Genomic DNA, 10,887 nt, shown 5'->3' with positions numbered 1-10,887 from the left:
CCAAATTCTTGAATCGCCTTTTCTTGACAATCCTTTCAAGGCTGTGGTTATCCCTGTTGCTTGTGCACTTTTTTTTTTCTACCACACTTTCCTTCCACTCAACTTTCCATTTATATGCTTGGATACAGCAAGCTGTGAACAGCCAGCTTCTTTAGCAATGACCTTTTGTGGCTTACCCTCCTTGTGATATTCAGATTTTTTTGAGATGCATCTGTATATATATATATTATATATATATATATATATTATATATATATATATATATATATATATATATATATATTATATATATATTATATATATATATATATATTATATATATATATATATATATATAATATATATATATATATATATATATATATATATATATATATATATATATATATATATTAGAGAGAGAGAGAGATGAATTCCTTGTAATCAGAAGGATTTTTATAAACCGAATACAGCTTGGCCTTTTCTCTACTAAATAAAGCACTTGGTAACAATAATGTAATGGGTTACAACACTGGAAAAACACAGAAAACATGTTTTTAACAAGGTGAATCACAACAACGCACAGGAATTCCTCAAAACACCACTTTATAATCATAATCTGTGTTTCACAGACATGTTATGTGTAATAACATCACCTGTGTCTCAAATGCCACAAACAGCTATACCATCTGCAGTCCTGGTAAGCCACAGCACTGCACACAATAGTGTTTTCCTTGCCTTAATTACCGAACCTCTCACTAAATAGGTTAGCCTTTCTTAGGTCAAACCAAGCTAGTTCCAGCAGGGAAAGCATTAAACAGTAGAGTGCTGTAGCCATTCAGGATGGTTTTGTGATACATGTTCACTAGCCCTCCCCCACCAACCATCTAAACAAAAAAACAAAAAAATACCCAGAATTATTAGTATTTTATGTTTTTCTTCCCCTTGTCCCATTATGATGGGTCTCATCTTGCTCAGACCTACCTGGCACACACCACACCCTCTTTCTCTCTCAAATGTTTGCATTCCTGCGACTCAACAGTTTAGCGACCCTTACATAACTGTAGTTACTGCATGGTGAAACAACTTATAGGACCTATTAAAATGTTTAACTGTTTCCTTATGTTCCTGAATTTGAGGGAAATTTCTAAAATGGTTAAAAAGGTATTTGGTGTGTGAAAATGAGGTCAGACCATAATCAGCACAAAACCACTGTTAACCCTTTTGTCCAGAGTGACCCATAATTACGGGCATGCTCAACAGACAACCATGCTTTCACTTCAGAATAAGAGCAATAAGATCTTACTGCAGATATCTTGAATTTGATCATAGTTTACTGCTGGATTCTCAAATCCATTTACTTTTAGCATTTGCAAGGAAAATCTCATACATATTGAGTCCAGATGGCTCAACTAAAAGACAACAATTGTTGCAATAGCCCTGTTTTAAAAACTAAAAATCAAAATTTTTTTAGTTCCTCACCATTAAAAGGCACTTAACAAAAACTGAATCATGTTACATTTTCACTGGTCTAGGTTAAGAGTTAGATATTTTGCGATTTTGTTTTTATAAATAGATCCAAATGCAATTTTTAAGTGCATAAATAATCTAATCTAAGAATCTCCACATTCTATGAAACCACATGATCTGATGTTTTTGTGAGAGAGTGATGCACCTTAAAGTGTATCAAACTGCGTGGTGTGACTGAGCACATGCCAGGGTTCCTACCTAGAACAGTGGAGCTCTCTGAGCTGGAGCACAGGCCAGATGAGCGGGACCCAGGCACAGCCAGACTGCTCAGGGTCTCTTCGTTGATGGACTGTGAGATGTCTTGCAGGTCCCCCACACCCCCCATAAAGTCTTTGCAGAGTGGGCTATCCAGCACAGGGTCCTCCAGTGGGGACGGAGGGCGGTACGGGCGCTCCATGTCTACCATGATGATGGTGGACAGGGCCCGGAACCACCCTATGCATTAGACTGGACACAAAGAAAAGGAAGAAACAGGAGGGATCCATCATGCTTTTCAGAATCATTATGCAACTAAGTAGCTTCCAGAACCACTTTTAAAATGTTAAAAGGCAAGCCGTCATGTTAAAAATGGCCATGAGGACACTTACAGAGGGGGTCAACAGCTGTATCAGCATGCAAAGTATATTCGATTTAGATTCCAAATACTCAGCAAATCCTTGATAAAATGAAGCAGCAAACATTCCTCACAGCCATGCTAAAAATGGTGACCAGCTAGACTTGTCAAGAGTTTTAAGTTTTATTCTTTTGCTCCTATTCTTATCTGTGCATAAATGGGATCACTCAAAAGTAGCCTTATCTAAGTGTCTGTGTTGTGTCTGTCTTGTGGAGTGGGTAAACAGACCAGGCAAAGTTCAACAAAATTATCACCAATAGTTAATATACACTGGAAAGAGAACACAAGGGTCTTCAACTATAAGCTGGGTTTATATATGGCAGTCTGTTTATAAGCCTACAGAATCACATGCATGCTGCTTAATGAACACTGAAAGCAACACATCATAAACAGTTTACAAATAGGACAGTAGGTAACACAAACATACAAATTAGCATATAGATTATGTTCTACCATAAACTTCATATTCCATCAAGTTAGGTTTACCACATTAGTGCAGAAGACAAACCCAGCTCAGTAAAATGTGCGGGAATTTTTTAAACACAGCTAAATAAACTAACAGCATTAAATAACTGTTATGTTGCCCTTGACAGAGAATGTGAGAGAAAAGAGTGTGAGTGAGAAAGGCACTGAGAATACAAGCAACTGGAGAGAGAGGTTCCAAGAGAGAACAATGGAAGCCTAGAGGAACGAGGCGAAGGGGATTCAAGGCTGCTAGCAAACACAACGGAGCTTTGTATGTTCCGGGGTCAAAGTGACTCAGTAGGATCCAAGCCTCTGAGCCAGGGACAGCCAATAACATCAGCTCAGTCAGCAAGAGACCAGGGACAGCCAATGACATCAATTCAGTCAGCAAGGGTCCAGGCCGCGAGAGCCATGGGAGGGCCACATGTTGTACTTTGACGCCTCGGCAGCCAGGTGGGAACCAACAAGCGATTTCCAGGTTTTACAGGATGTTCGATTTTTTAAATGAAAAATGTATGAAACCAAGTTTTCTTGATCTAGTTGCACAATTTGCGCATTTGCTAAACAGCCTGAGGTTTAAGCAGTTCTCATGCAATCCTGCTTCTGGCCACCTCAGTCTGATTTCTTATATTGGATGCAACATAAGCTGGTATGACAACTGACAATGGACTTAAGTGGAGAGGCAATCAGGCAATCATGCAATCATGCATCAAACACACTGTGAAAAGAGCCAATAAACCCACTTTCTGTTCACAGAAGCCTACAGTTAGGTCCAGAGAGACATGCAACTGTTTCCAAAATGATAATCTAATACATTTTACAGACTACAATGATACATACAATAGGCATGTATGAACTTTCCACCCCCTGTTTGCAGTCATACATTAACCATGAGTTCATATAGATTCATTATGCACTATAACACATTAAGTGTAAATACATTATCTTTATTGGACTTTAAACTTGTAGAGCTACAGTTGTCTGATAGTATGCCAGTGCACATAAAGATCAAAATAATTTTTCACAAACAGAAATTACAGATTTAAATCATACCTTCTTTCAAACATATTTGTAAAATGCTATTACAGGGTGCCGAGATTAAAAAAAAAAAGTTTTTTAAAGCTGACTTTTCTGAGCAGCTACAAATCTTAATGTCAAGCTGTTCCCATTTGCAACAGGCAACTGGTACAGTAAATCCATAAGCACTGGGTCTAGGGATTAAAATGTGCTCTCAGTGTCTAAGGCTTCATCTACAAATGTTAACACTGCAAACCACTTAATATTCCTTAAAACCATAGTCATATCTAATGCTGTGAGAAACTGTTCAGTTATTAGTGAGCTGGGGTGAAAATACTCTACTTGCATTCTGATGGAAGCAACACTTGTGTATTCACCCTTTCTGTGGGGGAGTAGACTTGCCCGTGGAACACATTCACTCCTGTTGCTCTACTGAAGACAACTGTGACTCTTCTATTACTGACTGACAGAGTTCTGTTCTCCTATAGTCAGTCTGTAAAAAGTCTCTCGCATATAAGGAATACATATCCACTGCTCACTTGGTGCTTACTTAATTTGAAATGATTCTGTCAATACAAAACAAGCATCAAAATCACTCTGTTTTCTACTAAAGACTAGATTTCTTTAGAAAACACTACAATTCCATTGCAAACAGTGTTTCAGTGACCGTTCAGACATCTTTTCCAGTAGGCTGGGTCATGTGACTGGAGTGTCGATGAATAACACTTATGGAAGTGCTTTGTCACATAGGAAATTTAGCCTTTTTAAAAGACAAAAGTCTATACCCAGACTGGTCTTTCTAACACTGAAACACAGTTTTTTAACACTGGACCCAACTTTCATCCCTCATCCTTTAGGGCTGTAATGAACTATATGTAATATATTGTGAAATGCATTGCTACATAATTCGGATTGCTACAAATTGTAATTGTGACTGTAATGTGATTTGCGATATGTTAATACAAGTGATTTCTTGATATGCCATGAAAAGTACAGGGATAAATGAAAATCTAGGACAGACCAGGGACACCACCACCTAATGACTTGTCAAAGTGTTCATTTGTGTATCACAATTGCAATTTTACAATGACAATAAAACAATATACAGGGTGGCAATAGCAAACCAAAACAAATAAAGCCAAAACACAACAGAACACAGTGCACCCAGGAGACCAACACAGATAGGATGGGATAACTATAAAAGTGTATTGTTCACCTGTGCTGCTTGATGCTTCCTGTGACGACAGGCACATAGAACTAAACTCAGATGATAAGCACGCTGTGGAACCACCAGGATGGAACAGCTCCTCCTCCATAACCATAGCCAAGGCACTTGTCTTTGGCACAGGTTTCACTGTGGTGGGTGGAGCCACATGGCAGCCAATGGAAAACTTTCATCATTTCATGCAGTTACTCACCACATGAGCTGAGTCAACAACTGCAAGAATGAGGCAAATGCCTAGATCAATGTACTACTGTTAAAAATGATACATGTTGACAATAATGCTCAAATTCTAAAATGTTAGACTGTACGACTAGCCATTAGCTTTATGCAAAAATAATAGGATCACTTCTCCCAATGACATAATGCTTTCTATTGTGAATTGCAGAAACAGATAAAACGGCAGGAAAAGGTACAAGAAGTGGGAGTCATGAAAATGTATCTGTATAGTGTCCTTTCTTTGAAGGACATCAGTGCTATTTCACACACACACACTTTTTTTGGAGCAGCTTTGTCGTCACTAGACGGAAGTTATCCGAAAAACAATAGCAAACTAACCAGAAAAGCTTTCCTAGCTGGATTAGCCTGGCTAGGGCATGTGGAAAAACAAAAACAAAACCTTCAAAAATAGAGGCAGTGGTCACTCATGTGATTTTATTTATATTTGTCCAGTTCTGTGGTAAAAGTGCCACAAGGGCAAAGTGTAGTGGCAAAAGCTTCTGACTGGTAGACAGCTGTAAGGGTCCTGTTACATTTTCCAATGCAAAACTAAGACACCATTTTTGGGGGGAAGGTTTGTATATACTTTGGAGCTACTCTGTCATGATACATGGGCACACTTTCGTGTAATCTTACATAACCAACATTTTAAGAGGACGCACATGTGTGTTAAGATTTGGTACATACAGCCTATAACTAAGGACTTGAGAACATATAAATGCTATAACAAAAAAAGTAGTACTCTAGTTCAGATCAAAGCGTGCTGGTGATTGGGTAGACTGGAGTTAGATATGCTGATGAGGAAGATTGTTGACAAATTTATTAGGCTAAGGAACAGCTACACATTTTGTAAAGTGTCCATTACCCATTTAAAGACGCAGGGGAAAACCTATATTATGCTATAAATGTTTGAATGATACAAGAGTGTTATATTAAACATTCAGCAAATCAAATGGAAAAAATGAACTATGAAATACTACTCAAAAACCAATCAACATCAGTCTCAGCTAAGAATGATATGGGCATAGTCCTAATATTCCAATGACTATGCTTGATTTGTGTATGCTCCTGTCACAGATAAGAATATTAATCATTCTGCTATTTAGGCTCCACATTCAAGTTAAGCCTCATTCATGTGTCCCATAATTACAAATTATATTGTATTTGGCCAGAACAAAGTGTAAGGGAAGAGCATCACCTTCCAAGATTTAGTTAACATAAGCACAACTCATTTTAAATTAGAAGGGGAGAAATTCTGGCAAAATAAATTAGTAATTTATTAGACTTTGGAATGGTTTTCATAGGACACATTTTATGTATGTACGTTATGTAGTAATAAGATAATACACCCAACACACTACATAATTACACTGGAGAAAACCCTGTGCTGTGGTCCATCCAGACTTGAAGGACCTTTGATTCAGAACATTCAGAGACTCATATAAACTTTTAAAAGGCCAAATCTCCCAGTACCAAATACAGACTAAACTGTTAAACAGTGCTAAATCTATAACAGGGATGTTTATTATTATAGAACAATTATATTATTATTATTATTATTATTATTATAGAACAATTTATGCAAATGTAATAGAAAAGATTATCCAAGACCTCACATTGGCAAAGATTTTCATAGTGTTTCATATACCAGATTATGGAACATAAAATAGCATAATTGCATAGTGCATAGTGCAACTCTGCAATACCTGTCACAAATCTGCGATACTTAGCCATTTTTAAACATTAACTCAAAATCTCACAAAGAGCTGCTTCATACTAGTCTGTCCCCAACACACTCAGTCAGAGTGATGTGTTACATCACTATTAGAAGGTAAAACCTGAGAAGTGCACTTAAGATGGTTTTGCACAAAGCAAAACTTGATTTGTTGCTCTAACTGAATTTATGTGAAGAGGTTATGTGCATTACTCCAGATTCACTCAATTAAGGGAATGCCATAGTTCATAAACCATTTGATATCAACTCTGTTGGGTTTCAAAATGTATTTTATAAAGGAACATGATCATTAAACGTTTCACCTCTTATGAACAGTACAGAGAAGGTTGAGTCTAATGAAAAAGGCTTTTTAAAGATTTAAAAATGCTAAAGGTAATTTCTTATGGGTGTTAGGTAGCATGTGACTACTCTATATTTAAGAATGGGGTGCAAGACAATGTAAGCACACCAGTTCATGCCTACTGAGGTGAACATGGCAACTTTAAAAGCAGATAAGCCTGTCTAAAGTGAACATATTAACTATATACATCTACACAAGCAGCAGACATACTCGTACGTAATATCATTCAGGTATACACATGGGAGCAAACATTATGTTCATATATTTTCAAAAAGAAATGCAATACCCTTCAAGTTTGCATGTTTGTTTATAGATACAAAAACAGGCAATAGTGAGGAAGCAAAGAAGCAGTTAGCAAAACCTGAAAGTCCTGTTTTAAGAAAAACTAATGGACAAGTAGGTACTCTCCTGAGTCTTTCGGAGAGAGACAGAAAGTTAAGAAAGAGGGGCCTGATTAGACAGCTCAAATTCCAAACTGAAGCACTTTCTCTCTCACGCCTGCCACAGGACAGTCTCACAAAGACTGAAAGAATGAAAGAGCCGGAAACAAAGAGAATGTGAAGGACAGAAAGAGGAACAAAAACACACAGACAGAGACAGACAGAGGGACAGAGACTGACAAAGAGAGAGAGAGAGAGAGAGAGAGAGAGAGAGAGAGAGATATGCAGCAAGCCAGTGAATATGCTGTTACAAGGAGTCCTAAAAAAAGTTGCATGTTCTCCATGTTCTGGCATGAGCAAATGAGTGCAGATTTGGGTTTCTGAAAAGCAAAAATCAACCGAAAATAGAAAGGCATAGGCTGTTCTATGTGTTTATGGAGGATCAATGTGTTCTCACAAGTGCATAGAGGTGCAGTAATTTGCATTACCCAATTCATATGAAAAAACTATGAATAGTTAAGATGAGCACTTGTTTTTTTTTCTTACAACTTTATTTGTATGCACTTCAACATCTCTCACAATTGTACTAATTGGAACTAAATTGTTGGTGAGGTCACCACATTCACTGTTCATCATGACTTTCACTGAACTACTCCCATTACAGTTAGTGTACTTCATTTTATTCCCACATTATTAAATTCCTTTCTTTTGGTTATGTCAGGTGGAAAGTGTAGAGGCTGTAATTACACTGTAACCTGAATAGATTACTAGTTTCTACTACCTTCTATTAACAAATGTCATATAAATTAGCAGCAAGCCTAAGGACACTTTCAGAGAGTCCATAGGCAGAAGGAGGGATTTTCACTAAGCACTTTTTCAAACCATAATAATAAAAAAAACAAAGAACAGAAAACAAAAACATTTACAGTTGAAATATTTCCACCAAATTTACCTAGTTAATATTCAAAATTAAACTTTTGAGCGCAAGACAAATTTTGTATTTCTAATTAATTTATCAGAAAAGACACAAGCCATAAAAAGCATAGATAGCAACAGAAATTAAATATCTTTGTCACCATACAAATAAATGATGAGACATTCTGAAAGTGTGTTCTTATGCAAATTGGAGAGTTCTGTGCAGTACATGTCTGTTCAGGCTATTTAAATAGCAGAACCTCACCGAGAAAATGACAATGACAGTCTCCTCTTCATGTCTGGGTTACTTTAACAGCCAGCCTTCTTTATGTATGCTGCTTCACTTTACTCTTGCTGGAATGGCAGAGCTGGAATCTGCACAAATCTTCACTGATGTTTATTTAAAAAACAAAACAAACCAAATCAAAACACAACCCTGTTTCTACAGCTGTGACTGCAGATATACCACACTGGGTGAGTTTTCACAAAAGTGACAAGCTTTAAGATAATCATTTATGGTCACATACTCTGAGGGACTGGTTCATGACATGTTTTGAGTTACAGAGACTCTCCCAATTGCAACATAATTACATAATTCTATGAGTTAACCTGAATGTGCATGCATTCATTCAGAGTAATAATGTAATAAGTTAGAATAGGGCTACCCCAAGGGGGTTGCTGAGGAAAGGGTTTGCGTGAGTCAAAGCTTTTGCTACTACATTTAGTCCCTGTTGTTTATTATATAAGCTGGCCATCTTGAATATTTCATCATATTTTTTTCTGTGCTTAAGAGGTAATTGTAACGAAACACAGTACCTCCCCATCTTTATTATTTTGGTGCACTTTAAAAGATAATATTAAACCTGCCAGTTGAGTAATATCACCACTTGTTGGTTAATAGCACTCAATCATTGTTCTTAAGAGATTCAAAATGTTTTAGAAATGAATCTTAAGAATATAACTCCTTGTACTCTCTTTATAGAAAGAAAACAGTTGCCGTTAGCATGTGCTAGAACTACTGAGGTGTCAGCCAGTAGAGTGATTGTATCTGCTGCAAAGCAAAGAGTTCTAACTTGATGTACAACTACAGAAGCTGGACGATGCCTGGGTGATGCTTGAAACAGCACAACATTCAACATTAACCAGACTTTAAAGCTTAAATACTATTTGCCCAAGAATGTGTTTTGTTTGCTAATGTGGCTAATAATGAATGCCAGTTAGTGCACTTGAGGTGTGAACACAAATGGAAAGTACTTATGTGTACATATGTGTGTACATACATATTTTGAGTAATTTGAGAAGAGCGCTGGCATTTCATTTTTAAAAATTTCCTTCAGACAAAACAGGAACTACACTGACAAAAGTAAATGTATGTATTTTGTTTAATATTTAAAAAAATATCTGAGATGACAGAGATTGTTCACAAAAACATCCAGATAATGAACAATCAGCATCTAAAACTGCAGTATGTCTTTAATCAGGGTAACTGCACAACTACATTCAAACTGAAGAAATTGAACAGTAAGTGCCTAGTCTGGTGGTTAATTCTGTAGCTCTTCCCTTAGCCTTTAGCAGATATTGGAACATCATTTGCTGATGGAACCTGCCAGTGAGTCTTTCATTTTATAATACATTTATAATCCAATGTGTGTAATGTTAAATCAATCTATATATCTATGTATCAACATTTAGATCTAACTATTCCACACAGCGTTACGAATATACATTTAATTAAAGGCATTTAGTCTTTATGTTAAATATAGGCTCCAGAAGATCAGTCCAAGCAGATGAGATGAGTTGTACAGTTACTCAAATTCAGAATTCCTGGGGCAGCAAACACAGGAACACCGCCACCGGCCTTATGTAACGTCATTTTAAGCCGTCTCAGGTGCACACTTGTTTGAGGCTCCAAATACAAACTCGTTAAAGTGTATGTCATATGCAAAGCACTTATTTTGGTGAACTAGCGCTAACAGTACATCTGATTACAATGATAGCCTACTTGACAGTCGAGTCGGCAATAGACGCACAATTCATAAATGCAAATGCCATAATGTAAGAACGCGGCATTAAAAGCTGAACAAATGTACGACAACAACGCCAGCCAAAACTCACAAATATACCAAATACATTTATTGCGCCGCCAACGCCAAATCAATAGAGATTCACTGTTGCTGATGTTATGCACGACAGGCCTGACCCTTTTTAGAAACATATAGCTAGCTTATATACTGGACAGTTAAGTCTAATGTACAGGTTTGAATTAAGAGGGCTTACCTTGCAGTGCACAACTCGATGCAATCTGACCATATTTTTAAACAATCTCGACAGGATACAGAGCTGTCAACTTTAATAGTACAGAGGTGGAGGACAGGCAAAAAAGTCTCCTTTCACACCTCTCCTTTCCTTGTTTGTCCGCCGCTGTCAAACTTCCACTCCCGTTGCAGCTGCCAGGCGTTTTCCCACCACCCG

General features: G+C 37.2%; 1 protein-coding gene across 3 annotated transcripts in view; it reads right to left on the bottom strand.

The window, feature by feature from the left end:
• The window catches only part of pparab (peroxisome proliferator-activated receptor alpha b), a 26,932-nt gene extending 16,045 nt beyond the window's left edge, over positions 1 to 10,887 (bottom strand). For 2 of the 3 annotated variants that reach the window (XM_081712261.1, XM_081712262.1), the window contains exons 1-2: positions 10,693 to 10,887; positions 1,708 to 1,956 (exon numbers count right to left, since the gene is read on the bottom strand). In XM_081712261.1, coding sequence (XP_081568387.1) covers positions 1,708 to 1,915 — 208 coding nt within the window. In that variant the 5' untranslated portion in view covers positions 1,916 to 1,956; positions 10,693 to 10,887. The remainder of the gene's footprint in view (positions 1 to 1,707; positions 1,957 to 10,692) is intronic. The other variant, XM_027019959.3, reaches the window with a different exon arrangement.

This window comes from Electrophorus electricus, chromosome 4, assembly GCF_041902795.1.
Source record: "Electrophorus electricus isolate QZ-2024a chromosome 4, ASM4190279v1, whole genome shotgun sequence".
In the NCBI taxonomy this organism is placed as follows: Eukaryota; Metazoa; Chordata; class Actinopteri; order Gymnotiformes; family Gymnotidae; genus Electrophorus; species Electrophorus electricus.
This window is presented reverse-complemented; position numbering and strand designations above follow the sequence as displayed.